This window comes from Carya illinoinensis, chromosome 15 (assembly GCF_018687715.1).
Source record: "Carya illinoinensis cultivar Pawnee chromosome 15, C.illinoinensisPawnee_v1, whole genome shotgun sequence".
Classification (NCBI taxonomy): domain Eukaryota; kingdom Viridiplantae; phylum Streptophyta; class Magnoliopsida; order Fagales; family Juglandaceae; genus Carya; species Carya illinoinensis.
Window position 1 is genome coordinate 41,870,488 of NC_056766.1, and position 20,354 is coordinate 41,890,841.

General features: G+C 33.6%; 1 protein-coding gene across 1 annotated transcript; it reads right to left on the minus strand.

Annotated features, from left to right (window-relative positions):
• Window positions 1-9,947, minus strand: LOC122296515 (lupeol synthase-like). Its single transcript, XM_043106282.1, has 19 exons — window positions 9,660-9,947; window positions 8,722-8,951; window positions 5,749-5,934; window positions 5,141-5,230; window positions 4,813-5,010; window positions 4,321-4,405; window positions 4,023-4,189; window positions 3,752-3,940; window positions 3,557-3,670; window positions 3,223-3,342; window positions 3,025-3,147; window positions 2,819-2,917; window positions 2,424-2,480; window positions 2,218-2,264; window positions 1,992-2,135; window positions 1,594-1,771; window positions 1,426-1,506; window positions 592-675; window positions 1-449 (listed from the first exon to the last, which is right to left on the minus strand). The coding sequence occupies exons 2-19, from the start codon at window positions 8,914-8,916 to the stop codon at window positions 339-341; spliced, it is 2,268 nt and encodes a 755-aa protein (XP_042962216.1). The 5' UTR covers window positions 8,917-8,951; window positions 9,660-9,947; the 3' UTR covers window positions 1-338.
• Between the last annotated feature and the right edge of the window lie 10,407 nt (window positions 9,948-20,354).

Here is a 20,354-nt window from a genome sequence, read left to right on the forward strand (position 1 = left end):
TTAGATAAAAGAAAATAATATTATTTATCTTTCCATCTAACTCGATTACCTTTACGTTATTGAGAAGAGGAAGTAATTTATAAGAGTTGCTTACACAAGGAACGAACTGCATCATGACATTTTACATCTTCTGCTGATAGGCTTTTATATCTTTCAAGCAGTAGAGAATGTCTATATATATACATAATATTATTTGTGGCAAGTATTATCCATGTTTCTTGCTGGTATGAGATTTTATATGCGTATTGAAGAGAGGCAGCATGGCCTTTGAAGCTGTAACTATTTCGGGTGGTGAACTTCAATATGCAAGCCTCTGCAATTGCGGATTGAGGTACATACTAAGGAAGCAGAACTCGATTTCGATATTCACCCAGAGCCCACAGGGGGAAAATGTCTCTATATGCTGCGTAGTTTAGTCCACAATACCTAAAAAACACCCCTGTGATTTCCTGTTGAAAGTAATCATTCGTCATTTTATGCTTGAAAATGATACCTTTGTGTGTAGAGAACTGTTTTTTATATGGAGAAAAGGAAGAAAATAACTAAGATGAACACTTAAAGTGTGCTGGGTTTTGAATAAACATGAATTACCTCTTGAGGGAAGTCACCATCTTTCGTTTGTGAGTTGATCAATAATCTTACTCCGCGGTGGATTGGTGTTGGATCTATCTTAGCCTAAATTAGGAAAAACATTCAGAACTTACATAATAGGTGTGGAGTTGTACTATTTATAAGTTGTTGTCTAAACATTTCATGCGGAACCGAACCAATCATAAAAAATCCGCCTTTAAAATTTTGAGACCATGCAATTAAGTTCTGACTTCCTTGACTTAGCCTGATTGTTTAAATCGTATTTTTTTTTTTTTTTTGTTTATATGCTGGTTTAGTTTTTTGAAATGACGCCTCTTCTTTCTATAACTCATTTAGTCTTCTATGGGAGACTTGCTTTAGATAGACGTCTGTTAATCAGATCAGACAATAAAGACTACAACTTTAAAATGTACTGCATCTACACGAAGTCGCAAAAGTTCATCCAAAATTAGAGTACATGCAGAATTATGCAGAAAAAGAAGGTTGACATGCCAGTGGCTTTTGGCTTCTGTTTAACTTGATTCTTACTGTGTAAGTTGCAATGACTGTAACTATAAAGTAATTCATGAACAAAACTTTTGAATCACTCGTTTTTCAAGCTCTAAAATGAAACTACGGTTCTATTTTCTCCATTAACATGCATTATTCAAGAATGTAACTGTCATACAATATTGTTGCTGGATTCCTGACCTTGTCGTGATACTCCCCAACTTATATATAGCTAACTCTACACTATCGACGACACATTGGTACCCTCAATCATAACAAAGTTGTAAATGCAGCAATTTTAACATGCAATCACTCAAATAATCAAGCAGAAAATGATAGAATCACCTGTCCTGCCTCGATGAGGGATAACACAGCCCATGCGGTTTGGACTACATTTGCTCGGTTACCTTCTAAATTTGTCCACACCTGTTTCCCAAAGAAACTCACTTGATTTCTCTCTTTTCACGTTCCTCTATCTCTTTTCATATTCAAATTGAAACAAATAAAAAATACCTTGTTGTGGCTTGAAAGGTAACTCTCTCCCCATCCACCATTGGGTAGCTGCTTTGATAGCAAAAACTCACAAGCTTTGCGCAAAGCGGGACAGCTTTGGTAGTTTCTTCCACAGGCTGCCAATGCCCCTACACCAAACCATGTACCATAGGTGTAGCAAATTCCCCAATCACCATACCTGTATAAATGCCAGTTTCTGTAAATACTCATGTTTCCACCTTTAATAATACTAACTCTAACCAAAAGAAAGAAACATCTTATGCAGCTCCTACTGTTATAACGTTAATAGGTTCTTTTATTTCAGTGTCTAGATAGAGTGAGATTAGAGGAAAAAGTTCACAGTAACATAAAGAGCAATATTGCTTTCAAGAATACAATGTGTGAAAATAACATATTACCATGATCCATCAGGTTGTTGTATGTTCTCAATGAATTGAAGTGCCTTGGAAATGCCACTGTCTATCTCCTTCCTTCGGTGTTTGGGGTAGAATTTCCTAAAGAGTGCGAGACCTTGTAATGCTGACGAAGTGCACTCTATGTACCTATAAGATGACACATTTTTTCCTGTGAGGAAGCAAACAGACCACTAACATGGCAATTGCTGTTGTCGTGAAGTTATCTTACTCTTTCTCAAACAGAGGATCCTCAAAGAACTCCGTGGGGTTGAACTTCTGCAAGAAAAAGATGTACAAAATTTATGTTAACAAGTGCAATTGAGCTAGCACAATGATTTCTTGTCATAAGTATGAACAAACCTCTCTACTTATGCAAAATTTGAGATGTCGAAACGAGTTAGGGGAGGAGTTAATTATAATTGTTGGAGAAGTTACCTGCATCCATGGGGTTGCTCTCCGAGGCTCCCATGCTGGGAAACCACCATTGCTACTCTACATTGGCAATTGAAAGAAATTTAATTATTCTGGTGAACCATTTTAGAAATGCAACATAATGAAGTTACAGAAGCGAGATGAATTATCTAACTAGAAACAGGTTTTTAGTTTGAGAAATATTGTTCTTCATCCTCAATTTTGTTATCCTAAATCACAGCAGCTGATGTGTCATGTTTTTTCGTGACTTTTCATTTCCTATGAAGCCACTTAATTATCATATTATGAGCAAGTGCGATTAAAGACTATAAAATCAAAGATGTGGAGTATAATTGATCTTTTAGTTTTATTAACTGTGTCAAAAGAGAAGCATGGGTATTGATAGGATGAATTCTTACTTGTAGAGAAAGAATGATATTGACAGCATCATAAAACCTCTCAGTCTCAAGTTTTTCCCCAACTAGGTCCTCTGATATTTGTGAGAGCAAAAGTGTAACCTGCAAACGAGAAGGTTTAGCCAAAAGTTGAATTCTTCCTTTGGAATAAACCTTGAGAATGTGGGATTTTAGTATGTGCACGTATCGTGACAGAATTGAAGCATTACCTTCAACCCCTCTCCTGTGACATCAGAGACTTGCCAGCCGTAGTCCTCCATTGAGAATGTCCATGATCCTTTAGATATGTGCCGATACATAGCTCTGAAGTCCCCAGAAGGGTTTTCTTTGACCTAGAAAATAACATGATCAAATTAGATGCATGTCTTCCACATTCCATGCAAAGGATATTTGACATATATTCTTACCTGTGAAGCCTTCATAAAATCATGTGCTTTTCGAAGAGTTGAACTATAAGGTTCATTTAGATTACAAGATAGAATTGCTTGAATAGCAAAGACTGCAATCCATGTCTGACAGCCCAAACTCTACATCAAATATATCAGGCATTGTTAAGTGAAATTTCAATAAAAGATTAAATTTCAAATGTACCAAGATTTTTCAGTTCTTTAGGCTTGACAATTGAGTATACATGACTGCATGAACATAGCCCCTTATTTATGGAAGTGCTGATTTATGCTTTTGTAGTTCTTGTTCCACAAAGGACCAGTACCTAAAAGAGGATAGGGATGATCATAAAACCTGAAATTTTAAGCCATCTTCAGCAACCCAGTAGTAGTCTGGAAGTCTGGCTAAATGAAGCTTGTACGCCTCCGAATTTGGATCTTCAACCCAACGAGCCATCATGCATAACACCTACAAATTTATTTCTTTGAGGACACATTGAATTATAATTTTTTCTTTCATTATGATTTAAATGCAAGAATAGTTACTGACCTTTTCTACGCATCCAAGGCATAGATATCTGCTGGTCTCGTCCTCATAACGCACATGACCAATAGCAGCTTTTAGTGCTTTCTCTCTCAACATTGAAAAGGGCCAACGTGCCAGGAAAGGCTCTGCTACATGGTAAAGAAATCCCCACAGCATATCTTGTATGAGAGGATGCGGATAGTATAGATCCTCCTATTCATTAAGTTAGCACAGTGAAATTATCTGAGTTGAACATAACGGAAAAGAAAGGCAAAAAGATGAAGATTCTGCCCACCTTTGCAATTATATCCCTGGCTTTATTCCAATTAACCAGAGAGTAAGGCTCGTTGTAAAGCTCTTCTCTTATTGATAGAACCAACTCAGTGATTGGACCGACAAACCTCTTTCCATATATATAAGACATTGGCATGTAAACCAAGCGAGAGTAACATAACATTATGCCTGCATTTCATATATTGAAAGGCCATGAGTATATACAACAGATTCACAAGACCGAATGCTGCATAAATGTTTGAGTAATGTTCATTATAACACACTTTCTTAAACCAAAATGATGTTGTAAGGACAAAAACCTGGATTAAGAGGGACGGATTTAGGAATAAGCCAGAACTCTGGGGGTAATGGTTGGCAGCCTGACCACTCATATGCTCCTAGTACCTATACATGAGAGACATTTGAGTGCTCACTACACAGATAGAACAATAAAGATTGATTTAGATATCATGGTAAAAATCTTATTAAATTTCATCAGTTTATTTCCGTATAAGAACAACCTGTAAAATAATTCCTTTCAATGCATATTTTCAAAACCAAAGCTGTCATACTTTTTCCTAGACATCAGAGATATGTCCTACTTTTGTCTTGCTAGCCACATATACATGTTGTCATGAAATCTCTAGAGTCAAGGTTTCAATTTGCTAAAATGATGGAAACTTATTTTGATTTACTAATAAGTTAGAATCTGATATAATTTGCTAAAATCATTGAAACTAATTCTTATTTAATACTGATTGATCAGATTTGGCTCCTAAGAATTTATGGTAACACCCAGAAATTGTTCATACCGAGATCCAAAACTTTCCCCATGATGGCATCGCCACTAAACCACCATGGTCAAGGATCCATTTTCGGGCTCTAGCCATGGCCCCGTCTTCACCATCTTCAGGTCCCTCTCCAAGTATTCTCAAGGCAATATAGCACAAAGCAGAGCCAAACATTGTGCTTCTACTTACTATATGGAAACTCCATCCTCCATCTTCATTCTGTCCAACAAACAAACAAGAAAAAATGTATATTGATTTTCCAGCCACAATTTCAGTTTCCTAGGCCATCTTGGTTGGTTGAATATTTCAACACAAAGCATTGTTCAATATTAAAAAAAAAAAACAACACCTGAGTATTATAAAAGTATCGAATAATTTCCTTCCGGTGTTCTGAAGACCAAATATTGCGGAGATCTCCAGTAATGTACAAAACAAATACCTACATATTGTAATAACTTCAATATAAGTTAGGCATTACAAATAATTCAGCAGGTTGATTTGTACGTCAAGCAACATACAAGAAAAATAGCTGTAAAAATATACAGGTGTAGTTGCATCTGTTAATAAGCTTATTTCTTAACAAATAATAAAAACTTTGTCCCCTTTTTCTTTTCTTTTTTGGTTTACCATGCAAGATGTTTTAACATAGGTAAAGGGGACATAGAAAGCGAGTAACTTTTTTAGGTAGTCCTGCATACAGGCACATGCTACTCTCGTCCAATCACAATTGTCATAGCCTTAAAAAATGTTGTTTATATAACATAACATTTTATTATAAGATGCGAGTATCAGTTAACTTTTATTTCAAAAGTATTTAATAATTATATAAAGAAAGCATATGTCTTGTATTTAAATAGTTTAAGAGTTTATGCATACATGCTTATCCTAAACGAAATGAGAGAAAAAAACAAAGAATAACAAACATTGTATTGAAGTAATGGTGGGAAAAAAAAGTACCAAGGGTGGAAGATAAAACAAGGGTCCACCAAATTCAGCAGGCCAGTGGCCATCATGGGCCTGAAGGGAGGAGAGGGAGCTTAGTGCTCTTCTCAGTGTAATTGTCACTGCTTCCTCTGTTATCTCCTCTGTTTCTTGCACTTTCACTGCTGGTGGAATTGCCCCACATGGATTCTCCTTTCGAAGCTGAGATTTCATGCAAAAAATAAAGTCAACAACAATCACATTTTGTAAGATTCCAACACAAAGCACGAATCATTTGATCTCAATATGTTTTTGGCAGAAATTTGATCACAATCGTCTCACTAACTATTTAAATTTCCCCTGTTCCTTCATGGTATTTTTTTCTTTATTTTTTTTGGCACACCCAATGTACTACTGATGAAGAATTTTTTGTGTTTTGATTTTAATTTTTTTTCATAATTATAATGGATCTCAAATAATGATGTATTAGATGCACCATACTTGGATAACTCCAAATTAAAATGAAGGAAATGAAAGGCTTTTAAATTAGATGAAATTATGTACGAAAATCAACTTAAAGAAGATTAAGGCTTGGAAGTAAGATGGGATGAGAACTTTGTAAATAGAAGCGAAATTGTTTGTGAGTATTAGTGAAATAGTTTGAGTTAAGATGTTTTATTGAGTTTTGGGAAAGAAGAGATTAGAAAAAGTTCAATAAAAATATTATAAAATTAAAATATTATTAAAATATAATTTTTTAATAATATTCTTATTTGAAAATTTAAAAAGTAGTATTACTTTTTATATTTTGTTTGGAAGTTTGGAAAAGTTGTAATAATTAGATGAAAAAGTTGAAAATTTCAAATTAAAAAGAATTTTTGTTTAAGTAATATTTAGAAAGAAAATTATGAGAAATTTTAAGATGTGATGAAATTATCTCACTTCCCAAACAAACCCTTAATTCTGTCTGACTCTTCAGTAGCATTATTGAAATGGTATAAATATAAGAGTATTGCTATGACAAAAGATTTTCTAAGTTGTTGTCTAAACTTAGAGAGTCTTAGAGTGGTAGAGTGATAGACATATCAAATGAGTTTTATGACATTTATTACCATTTAATACTGCTCAAAATATTTATACAGATATCAATGAATGATATATGACTCACTTGAATGTGTCTATTTTTCTCTTATTTTAAGTCTTTAAATTCAAAAATAATTTAAGAACGGGGAGATTTGGATAATGAGTTGAAATAAGATGAAAGTTAAATAAAATATTATTTTTTGATATTATTTTTATTTTAGAATTTAAAAAAATTAAATTATTTATTATATTTTGTATATATAGGAATTTGAAAAAATTATAATAATTAAATAAGATAAAATGAAATGAAATGAGTTGAGAGATCCTCTCAATCCAAACAATTCTTAAATTTATTTTGGATAGAAATGCACGTAACTTAGAAGGCTAGAAGTTTAAAAAAATAAAATAAATAAATAAATAAGTAAGGGATTTTTTTCAATGATCATGGCCCATGTTTTTATCTTTTTCGCATGTACAATTACACGTTTATGGATGTGAATCACACCCATCGTGATAATAATCTGACCTCTCAAAAATTGAATTTTTGGCTCTCCCGATTGATACACGTGTACATTTCGTGCGATATCAAAAGGAAAATTATGAAATGGTGTTCTCTCAAGTCAAAGTGCCCTCTTGCACCAATATATTTTTTTATAAAAGCACTAGAAAAACTCTCTTATTATTCCACAAACTTATCAAGAAACGAATGGAAACTCAATGATTACAACCATTATATATTCAATTCCATTTATAAGTTTGAAATAGGATAGAAAAAACATATCAAGTAGACCCTACAACATTTATTACTGGCAAACACACATATATGATATATATATATATATATATATTAAATAGTATTAAATGAGCAATAAATAATATAATAGGGCTCACTCAATACTCTCAAGTTTTGGTAAGAATTTTTGTATAGTTTAGATAATGAGATGAGATGAGATAATTTAAATAAAAGTTAAATAAAATATTATAGAATATTATTTTTTAATATTATTATTGTTTTAAGATTTAAAAAAGTTAAATTGTTTATTATATTTTACGTGAAAATTTGAAAAAATTGTAAAGATGAGATGAAACCGTTCCTGTATCCAAACTAAGCCTTAAAAAAAAAAAAAATCTTTATCTATCCCAATTTAATAAGTTTTGTATGTGCAACAAAGTCTACATGATGGATGCATGTGTAAGTGATGGATAAGAAATAGTTTTGAAATTGACTAGCAAGTGGAAGCACTACCATTAAAATAATTTGTAGATAAATTTTTGTCATGACTAGATAAGGGATGGAATTAGAATTAATGTCTTATGAAAAGGAAATTATGTCATGGATGTCTGATCTCATCCTCTGTCATTTCTCAAGACCATGACTCTCAAAATAATTTGGAATAATAATTATATACCTAATGGAAAATGATAAAATTATAACAACTTTATTTTGTGAAGTTGAGATTCATTTTTAATGAAGGGGTATGCTTGCATTAGTTGATTGTAGGTTAGATTATAAAAAATAGTTGTTAAAGTGTTGTCAGTGTATCATTTACCTATAAGATGTTAATTTTTTTTTTTTTTTTATGTATTTTTCTACGCATAAGTCGGTGTGTTAATAAAAGATTTATAATGAGATCTATTGTAATTTAAAAAAAAAAAAATCAAAACACTACTTAGTTTTTAGCATATTTGATTTGAAAAACTTCCACATCAGCAGTACTATGTTGGGTGTGTGAAAATAAGGTAATACAAAAAAATTGTTTTATTTCCTGTTAAAACGAGTCTGTTTTCATTACAAATAGTCATTCTCAATGTTCATCGCAAATAATCCACCACAAATACTCATTTTTCTTGTAGTGAGCCTTATAAATAGATTTTTTCTCTTCTTTAAATTATAGAAAATACACTGAGATGAGAAGAAAGATAAACCTGCATTCTCATCAAAAGATCAGAACTTTGTTTCTTTATAAATCGATTTTTCTTATACTCTTCACGGGCTCTTTCAACTTCAGCACGTTCTTCAAGAGTGCCGGCATCAGGATCAAATTCCCAGTGTTCCCGTCCGATGAAATTGTTTACACTCACCAATTTTTTCCCTTCTTCTGCTATCTTGAGTTTCCACATCCTCTATGCAAAAAAGAAGAAGAAGAAAAAAAAAACTATATCCAGCCAAAAATCATTATCACTACTCCAATCATCGATATTGAAGCATATCATAAAACAATTACCTACATACAAATTATGATAAAATACAAAATAAACTGAAGAAAAACACATGCAAAAGCACTCATGAGAAGAAGAATAAAATACTAGAATTTATATGATATGATCAACTTGATGATATAGATTGATCTTTGTATTATTTAATACATATATCTTAAGATGAGAAATGTTATTCATCTATCGATCGAGCAGATCATCATGTCGGGTAGGTTATCAAATTTATAAAAAAAGAAGAAGCGATTTTTCTATATACCTGCCTTAAAATTCCATCAATACTCATATCTTCAATAAGAACAAAACATAAAAAAATCTCTAAAAATAAGAAATATAGTTATGAAATTATAAAACTTATATGTAATAAAATCAGTTCAGTTTCTCATGATCAATTCAAACTCAATTGGACCAACCAATATGAATCAAATACTAGTCTTTATGATCATCCGCTTGATCTTAATGATCTATATATAATATAAATATATATGTATGTATATATATTATATACACACATTGAGAGTGAGTACTAGTGATGTAATTTTGTCATGGAATTGGAGTTTTTGAGCGAGGAAAGGTTGAATATTGATGATCAGACACTAATCATTCATAGTTATTCGAAAAGTACTGGAAATGGGCGCATATGTACGTACCCTTATGGTTGAGGACGGACTTGGTGAAGTCGAGAGCTCGACGTACCTTGGAATCCCTCTCAAGTTTTTTTCTTTTCTTTTTCTTCCCAAACACAAAGTAATAATTATCTTGAAACAAACAGTACTATTTTCTTATCACAGAGAGAATTTGAAAGGAAATTTTGTAACAGAGAGTGCTCATGAGAGTCATGAGAAACATAAACTAGAGATATGAAGTTTTTTATATATGTGATGAACAAAGGTGGAGACCCTATTTTCTCTGTTGTAAGTTGTCACTGGAGATCAAAGCTAAATGATTTTCGCAGCCAATTTATAATTGTTTTGACGAGCGAACCTTCCTGGTGTGCTTCCTGCCTATCTCGATCGACACGTGCGACGTGCATGAGTACGTGTACTAGTTCTGTTACCACTTTGCACCACCACCATGCATGTATTCAAGACAAAAAAATTGACCCTGAAATCATCTACAAATTAAGCCCTTAGCCTGAGTAGTACTACGTACCACTATAAGAAAATTATTTATTTACAATTAATTAATTCTAACAAAATGATTATTTTCAACTAAAATTAATTATAAATAATCTTTTAATTGTAATAAATTATTCATAAAAATCTATTTATTTTGTAATGTACGTACGTATGACATGTTGCACACATCATCACAAAATGTACCGATCGACCGAAATACTAATGATATCATTCTCGTAGTGCAAATTCTGATCATGTGCATGTAAGGTTTGATAAAAAGAGCAGCTTCTTGATTTACAAGATAGATTCTGGTCAGTAGTACTATACCTTACGTTAATTTTTTTTGACTTTTGACAGATTCTGGTCAGTAGTACTTTACCTTACGTTAATTTTTTTTTACTTTTGACAGATTCTGGTCAGTAGTACTTTACCTTACGTTATTTTTTTTTTACTTTTGACAGATTCTGGTCAGTAGTACTTAACCTTACGTTAATGTCTTTTGACTTTTGACGATGAAAATTATGACCGGCCCACCTATCACTCATTCTACTCAAGTACTAGCCTATAATATCATTACCACTTTCATGGTATTTGCAATAATGATCCTTTTTTAATTAGTTCCTCATTAATGCAGCTTTCACCTGTCACTCAATTCTCTCTTTGAACTTGCAAATCACCTATTTATGAGGGTATGCTGATATTCTCCTTTCGTTATCTTGACTTTTCAAACGGCCATCGCTAACTCCTCTCTCGATCTCTCTGTGTCTCTCACTCATCAAATCTTAATTTTTAGACTAACCAGCTAGCTTCTTGAAAGGTACAAGTTTTGAGTGCTCCAAATAGATTGAAAGTATACATATTCTGCAAATTACTCATGCTTGCTTGTTTGCAAGTAGCATTCATTGTAATCTAAGTAGAGAGGAAAATAAGATAAGAGTATTCTAAGGGTAAGCCCCAGATTTAGGTTTGAAGCTAGAGAGAGGAACAAAAGAGCTAAAATTAACTCCTTTTCAGGATAATCATATTAATTTTGGGTATATAATATCTCAGCACGTGTTTGAACCATAGCTAGCTAACCAGAACGGAATTCTATGCATTATTGTTTTTTCCACAAATGGTCCATTGACATCATGGTCTCATTCAATCGGCCAACTTGGATGCTGACGCAAATTAAATTAACTACAGCGGTCCAGGGCATGCATGACCCTATATATATATATTGTGTACAATGGAAAATTATTCTTTATAATTAATCTGTTTTATAATATTCTTACAATAATTTTATAAATAAAAAATTAGAAAATAGGGTATACGTAGTATGAACATGAGGGCCGTAGAAGTGGGCCAGGAATTGCTTTGTTTTGGTGTAGGATTATTGATTTACAACTTGCCTCCTACTCTAAGCACACTTTGATGCTCGGGCTACGGATGTTGATCGGAGTTGTCAATGAAGTATTATGGTTGCGTATTGACATCCAGATTTTCTGAGAAGGAGAGATATTTGGAATTTATTGAAATCATTGACTGTTATGGATATGGGTCCTTGGTTGTGTTTTGGAGATTTGAATACGTGGTTTCAAACTCTGAGACATGTGGCGGTGGTGCACGACTTGAATGGTAGATGTCTTGACTTTTGTGAAATGTTGGACTTTCGTGAAATGTTAAGGGATTGGCTCTCTTTTCATATGGTCTATTATGCGTGAAAGAGAGACTTTCGTGAAATGTTAAGGGATTGGCTCTCTTTTCATATGGTCTATTATGCGTGAAAGAGAGACTTCTATATATTCAAGAGATCTTGGAGAGATTATTTTAGCTAATCTTGGGTGGTTGAGTTTGTATATTAGCTAACGTTCAAGATTAGTTTGTATATGAGCTTATCTTATCTCATCTCATCTTAATATTTAAACATTATACGAGATTTTTTTGTTTATTCATAAAAGAATAATGTGTTCGGATATATTTATATATATATATATATATATATATATATATATATGGTTCATAGAGAGTTTTAAAAATTAAAAATGACAAGATCATACAACTAATTATACATAGTATTTTCATAAATATGATCAGCATACATAGCGTACGTGGCGCGTGCGCGCAACTTTGCATACCGACCATACTCAATTCATGCATAAAAAAATCTTTTTGCAACCCAATATTTTGATCCATTAAAAAATATATTAATAACGTGGAAGACTTGGGGTTACATGATCACATGAACTAATAATATTTTGATATTTTTACAACTAAATTAAAGGAATTTCATAATAAATTGCCACCAAATTTATAAATAGCAAAATTAATTCATGTGGGAAGCTATTGACTACGTACTACTGCATAATAGAAAATGGTAATAATTTTATATAAAATGACGAGAACATAGATGATAAACAGATTTTTTTTATTAATTATGATTACTATAATTACTGTAGTTATAACTTATCTGAACATTTTCTTGCTAGCTATGATCATCATATCATTATTATAAACCTAACAACTGAAGACTTCAAATCCCTTAAGATGACATATGATGGATCTTTGCTTATGATGGATGGCCCTATGGGTTCAGGATTTCTTTTATTCTGATTGAAATGGACTACAAGAAATGGGTATATTAGAATTATCTCATGCAGCCCCTCACATTCCACCCTCCGTTCACTCTGACAAATTAGTATCATGAGCCAATCGTCTTCAAGCCCTCCAAGTTCCCAAACTCATTCCACCATGTCTATTCTTGAGAACCCCAAACCCGATGACAATCCTCGTCACCCAGCCAGTTCGTATTTCATTCAGCCTAGTGAGAACGCCTAATCTCCATTGGTCCTCGAGTTACTCATTATCGAAAGAAGAATGCTACACAATCTCCCAACACTCCACACTTCATTTTTTTTCAAATTTTTAATATTTTTTTAATATTTTTTTTGAATTTATTCTTTTTAAATTAATTTAATTCTTTTATTCATTATTTATATATTAAATATTTGATAAAAGATAAAATAATAAAAATTAAAAAAAAATGTAGAGTGTGGAGTGTTGGGAGGTTGTGAAAATTTTTTCTTATCGAAAACTATGTTACTTGGTCTCGCTCCATGCGCAGAGTTCTAAACATAAAAAATAAGCTCGGTTTCCTCGAGAGTAAAATTTTCAGGCCTCTAGATTCAGATCCTTTGTTCCTTAGATGGGAAAGATGCAATGACATGATCATTGCATGGCTCCAAAATTCTGTCGGTCTAGACCTTCGACCTACGATTGCTGATTGGTGCAAAATTGCAATTGCACAATATCGTAATTTTATAGTAAAGTGATAAAAAAAAGTATCGTTCTTAGGGATTGGTAACTTACTTTTGACAAATACCGAAATTATACTAATCTTGATTTTATCTAGAGAAATCACTAAGATTTTTATAATTGCAATTTAAAATAAAAATCAATTCAAAGAAAAATACACAAAGGAAAACAAAAATAATGCTTGACAATCAAATTAATGGGAAATAAAACTTCCAGAAAATCGATTTTACTAATTCCTCACTATGCTTTACTCATTTAACTATCTAATTTAATTCTTTTTGTTTATTAACAAATCTCTAATTCATCCAAAAACCTCTTTCGATAGTCAATTGAAAATTATTCTTGTTCATTATTTTACACAAGAGTATGCAAATTGATAAAGCAAGAAAGCAATAAAACTAATGATTTAAATACTACATAGGTTCATATAAATCTTTCAATCTCTATATTTACCTATGCCGAAATATTCAAGATTTATCATATAATTCCATCTTTCGATAGCAAATCACAAGATTAAAATCATCTAATTAATAGTTAGTTAATTAGAATCAATAAACTCATAATAAATCATATAAACAAAGAAAAAATTACTTTAAATTAGCATAGAAAATTAAGCATAATTCAAAATTAGATTACATCATTTTCTTAGAATAAATAAAATTTAGTTTATGCTAAAAATTAAATTTAATATAAACAAATTTACCATAATTTTTTTGAGAATAATAGAAGAAAAATAAACACTTAAAAATACTCATCGCAGTCGCAGCTTCCAGTTAGCAATGTTTCACAGTTGCCACTCCTCTTCCAAACCACATGAAATTAAATTAAAATTGTCGTCCATTTGGATCCGCAAGCTGCGTCTCTTATCAAAACAAATCAAATAAAATCTGCTGCATTTCAATATCTTGATTCCACATGCGTGCGTCTCTCCAAGTGAAGCCCTTGCGTCTCGCTACGTCGTAATCCAAAATGGCCCATTCCGTAAAGGGTTTTGCTAGACAACCATCCAACACTCTAATATCTTACTTTTTTTTTAATTTTTATTATTTTATTTTTTATTAAATATTTAATATATAAATAATGAATAAAATAATTAAATTAATTTAAAAAGAATAAATTTTAAAAAAATATTAAAAAAGTATTAAAAAATTAAAAAAAAAAAAGATGTTGAAGTGTTGAAAGGTTGTGTAGATTTTTACTTCCGTAAAACTCATGTCCACTCCTAAGTATATTTGTGTCAGCCAAAAGAAATCCAAACTAACTGCTGCTTTTTACACCAATTGACCAAGTCAAACCATCATAACTTTTGCCAATTAATTTATTCCCATGCACGTCCTACATGGTGAGTTAAACCAATAGATAGAATGAAGTCCAACTTCCCACGTCATCTTTTCTTTTTTAATTTGATGAATACTTTTTATTTATTTATTTATTCACTTTTTCTTACCTGGTAGTTAGACGCTAATTGTCTAGATCCAAATTTCTTCTCTTTTTCGACGTCTCTTTTTATAAATTGGAAAATCTTCTTCTATTTTTAGCATCTTTAACAAATACTGGTAATCAACTCTTATATTTAAATAAATCTTTCTTTTCTTCAAATTTGAAATAAAATTTAAATAACAACAATGAAGCTTAAAATTAATAAAAATAAATAAAATTAGACTAAAGTTTAAAGTTAAGAGGTGATAAAATATATTAAATTATGCAAGTCATCAATTGCCCATGTCGAGATAGCAGCAGAGGTATGGAGTGATCTTCGTGCACTTCTCTATATAGAACTCTCCTCGCGTTTTCCAACTCACGAAGACCGTGTCTTCCTTAACTCAAGATACTGATTCTGTGAGCATTTACTACAATAAGCTCAAAGGGTATTGGGATGAACATGAGGTATACGAGCCCATGCCTCTATGTACCTGCAGATCTGTCAAGACTCTCATGGAATATCATCACTGCCACAAGGTCATGCAGTTCTTAATGGGATTGCAGGATTCCTATGATGCTATCTGTGCTCAAATACTTTTGTCTGATCCACTTCTATCATTAAACCGTGTTTTCTCTCTCATTCAACAAGAAGAGAGACTTCGGCAACTCCATTATGCACCAATGCCAGCACTAGCTACAATGGTCACACGAGGACCAGATCCAAGGCTTTCATCATCCTCGTGCAAGGAACGTTTATATTGCTCTCACTGCAACATTTTAGGACTTTCCCTTAAGCGTTGTTTCAAAGCTAATCCCAACCTTCCAATTTGCTCCCACTACTGTATACCAGGCCATACCAAAGATAAATGTTATCGGTTGAATGGTTATCCTTTAGGCCACAAAAATGGCCCCAAATCCAAATCCATTACTAAGATTGTTTCTCTTCAGAAGGAGCAAAATCATAATGGCTCGCCTATTACTCAAGAATAGTATAGCAAGCTTCTTGCCTTACTCCAACCATTTTCATCCTCCACCATTGACAACACACCTGCAGCTGTAAACCAGGTGCAGCTTCTCCACTCCCCCACCATGTTTGGTAATAATTTTTGTTTCTTGACACACAACACACAAGCACCTTATCCCTACAGTGGATTCTTGACACTGGGGCAACATATCACATGGTCTGCAGTCCCAATTTTTTTACACACAACATCACTCGTGTTAGTCACTTAGTCAAACTTCCCAATGGTACAACCACGATTGCCACTCATCTTGGTGACATATATTTTTCTCCTCATTTGATTTTCAAACATGTATTACGTGTTCCAGCATTTTCCTTTAACCTTGTTTCTGCCAATTCTTTAACTACAAATTCCAATTGTTGCTTAATTTTCTTCTCCAATTCATGCTATATACAGGACCTTTCAACTTTGATGACGACTGGAAAGGGTGAGATGCATGATGGATTATACTATTTACAGCCCAAACCACCTCCTCCCACTGCTCTTCACAATTGTTTTTCTACTTTATTTCATTCCAAAAGTGTCAACATTGTTGTTACCACAAAACATGATGAATTTACTTTGTGGCATTTTCGACTTGGACACAGCTCTATGACACAAATTGTTTTAAATGATATTGGTAAAAGTGATGTTCATTTTTCGACTAAAGCTAGTCCATGTAATATATGTCCACTTGCCAAACAACATAGACTACCCTTTCCACAATAAAAAAACAATGTCATGAACCCTTTTGATCTTATCTCAGTAGATATATGGGATCCCAATTCTATTCAAGCAAACGATGGCTCCAAGTACTTTTTAACTATAGTTGATCAATTTACTAGATGTATTTGGCTCTATCTTTTAAAATCCAAAGCTGAAGCACGCCCCTATCTCCAAAATTTTTGTTCTCTCATTAACAACCAATTTGTTTCCAAAATTAAGGTAATCCGAAGTAATAATGGCCCCGAGTTTTCTATACCAGATTTTTATCACCCAAAAGGCATCATTCCTCAACTCACTTGTCTAGCCACACCCCAACAAAACGCCTTAGTCGAAAGAAAATATCAACATATTTTAAATGTCGCTAGAGCACTAAAATTTCAATCCGATCTTCCTATAAAATATTGGAATGATTTTGTCTTAACAGCAACTTATTTGATTAACCGAACCCCAACTCCCATTCTCAACTACAAATCACCTTTTGAGGTTTTATACAACAAAAAACCCTCCTACTTTCACATACATGTTTTCAGGTCCCTATGTTTTGCTTCAACTTTTTCCCAAACTCTATCTAAGTTTGATCCTTATGCCCACTGATGTTTATTCTTAGTCTACCCCCATGGCATAAAAGGCTATAAACTCCTTGATTTAAACACCCATAAGATTTTCACTTCTTGTGATGTCATTTTTCATGAGGATACATTTCCCTTCAAAACCTATCCTACCACATCCAATCCCACTCAACTCATTCTTCTCGATTCACAACCCCTCCACATAGATACAGACTCCACCCAACCTGTTTCCCCATACGTCCAGCCCTCTCCCTCTCATACTACACTACTTCCTGCCTCTACACAGCCTATTTATTTAGACGTACATATATCCAATAACTTAAACTCACCCAATAACCCAAGCCCACCTGCAAACTCAAACCCCACCAACCCAACTCCACGATGCTCAACTCGAACCAAACATGCACCAGCTTACCTACGTGATTTTCATTGCCCTCACATCACTACATCCAACTTGACTCAGTCCTCATCTCAGTTGACTGGCTCCTCTCAGCATTCACAGGTTCGTTTCCTCTGTCTAACTTCATTTCTTATCATTTACTTTCTCCTCAATTCAAAGCTTTCATTGCCTCTATTTCTTCCCAAACCGAACCAGCCTCGTATACCTAAGCCATCAAAAAACCTGTCCGGTGCGAAGCAATGAAGCTAAAACTTATTGCTCTTGAGCTCAATGAGACATGGTTCATTGTGGAATTATCTCCTGCCAAGAAAGCAATTGACTGTAAATGGATATACAAATACAAGTTTCAGGCCAATGGAACCATCGGAAGAGCCAAAGCTCGATTGATAGCGAAGGGCTTCACACAACGCAAGGGTATTGATTTCCATGATACTTTCTTGCCACTAGCAAAGATTGTCTCCATTTGGTGTCTCTTTGCCATCGCAACCATCAAAGGATGGGAGCTCCAACAACTCGACGTAAACAATGCCTCCCTCTACGGTGAGCTCGACGAAGAAATCTACATGCCACCCCCCTAGACATCCTGCTGCCAAGACAAACAAAGTCTGTCGATTGAAAAAAAGTATCTATGGTTTACGACAAGCTTCACAACAATGGAATGCAAAGCTTACTGCCTCTCTCGTTGAATTTGGCTTTGTACAATCCAAAGCCGATTACAGCCTATTCACCAAGACAACCTCCACCTCATTTACGACATTATTGGTCTACGTAGACGACATTGTCTTATTGAGTTCCAATGCATCATCAAATGCCACGGTGAATCAGTTTTTGGAGTCTAAATTCAGAATCAAAGACCTTGGGAGTCTTAAATACTTCATTGGGATGGAATTTGGTCGTACAAAGAAAGGAATTCAACTATGCCAGTGCAAATACGTGCTTGACATACTGGCCGAAACAGGTATACTAGCCTCCAAGCCATCTCTGTTGCCCATGGAGCCAAATCTCAAACTCAGAAGGGACAAGGGTGACATCTTCAATGATCCTGCACTGTATCGTCAACTTGTTGGCAAACTTCTATATCTCACGCACACAAGACCAGATCTCACTCATAGTGTGCACTTATTAAGTCAGTTTAGGAAGACACCGAGGATTCCTCACTACAATGCAATTCTCAAGGTTCTATGATATCTGAAAGGGACACCAGATCAAGGACTATTTTTTCCTGTTGATTCACAACTAAATCTCACAACTTATTCAGACATAAGTTGGGCGGATTGCCCAGATATAAGAAGGTCAACTATCAGATTCTATGTATTCATAGGAAAATCCCTGGTTTCATGGAAATTAAAAAAACAAACTACCGTCTCTAGATCGTCTGCAGAATCTGAGAATAGGTCGATGGCATCTATGGTATGCGAGTTGACTTGGCTATGTTACCTTCTTGCCGATTTGCACGTTAATATTTCTAGACCTGGCACACTGTTCTGTGACAATTTAGCAACCATTCACATAGCTACGAATCTCATTTTTCATGAACGGACGATACACATTGAACTAGATTGCCATCTAGTCTGAGACAAAGTGACTGAGGGACAGGTCTGAACAGTTCATGTGCCTTCACATTCTCAAGTTGTAGACCTACTCACTAAGCCGTTGCAATCCCTTGCGTTTACTCGACTCCTGTCCAAGATGGAGTAATCAATGTTTACTCTCCATCTTGCGAGAGGGTATTTGAATTATCTCATGCAGCCCCTCACGTTCCACCTCCCGTTCACTCTGAAAAATTGGTTACAGGAGAGCTACCACCAAAATAATGGAATGCGATGGAATATGCTTATGTTATTTGTGTCTGACTCTCCTGTAACCAATTTGTCAGAGTGAACGGGAGGTGGAACGTGAGGGGATGCTTGAGTTGCTGCATGAGACAATTCTGATAGGGTATGTCAAATATCGCTGAAATGAGAGAAATACAATTCCAAGAGAGATCAATAGAATCCATTTAATAGCCAACAAGAGGGAAAGAGAGAGGGGTAGTTGAACAGGACTTTAATTGAATAAAATACTGATTTGGTCCTTCTACAGTGTAGGAGTTTTAGCGCAAAATTCATCAAATAATAGACTTCACTGGCATTTGGTGAAGCTAATGCCATGCTCTAAGTAGATGGAATGACTAATATGGCAAAGGACCAATGAACACAATTCTAATTTGGCAAAATGAACAAGGTTCAGATTCTAATATATGGCAAAGGGAAAAAACTTAAGGAGATTCTTGTGTTGGATTGATAGAGTAAAGATTAACATGTCTTAAAGACTGTTTTGAGTGGGAAAAAACTTATATTTGGATAAAAATGAGAAAAGAAATTGGAGCGCTATATTTTTTTTAAAGCCTTGTTTGGTTATACAGATGAAATGATATGAGATATAAGTTAAAAATTGGATAAAATATTGATAGAATATAATTTTTTATTTTTATTTTTGTTTTAAGATTTAAAAAAATTGAATTTTTTATTATATTTTGTGTAGAGGTTTAGAAAAGTTGTAATGATTATATAAGATGAGATGAAATAGTTTGGTTTTGTATAACCAAACCAACCCTAAAGAAAAAAAAAAAAAAAAAAGTGGGTTACTATAGATGAGATCGGAGGTTGATTCTCTCTATATATGACGATATCTTGATACGTTGGAAAGTTTCTCAAGATGAGACTAAAAACTCGCGAAGATTTTGCAAAGCGTATTCGATGTGAAAAAATTACAAACACTCCCTCAAAAGGAACTAAAAGAAAAAACTAGAAGACTTATATAAATATTATCCATT

What these genes read in the sequence shown, in the direction of transcription:
- LOC122296515 (XM_043106282.1), bottom strand. Translation starts at nt 8,916, where the DNA reads ATGTGGAAACTCAAGATAGCAGAAGAAGGGAAAAAATTGGTGAGTGTA. An exon ending in ATCTTTTGATGAGAATGCAG is followed by an intron (nt 5,935 to 8,721) that starts GTTTATCTTTCT and finishes ATGAAATCTCAG; the next exon opens with CTTCGAAAGGAGAATCCATG. An exon ending in TCACAGGAGAGGGGTTGAAG is followed by an intron (nt 2,918 to 3,024) that starts GTAATGCTTCAA and finishes TCTCGTTTGCAG; the next exon opens with GTTACACTTTTGCTCTCACA.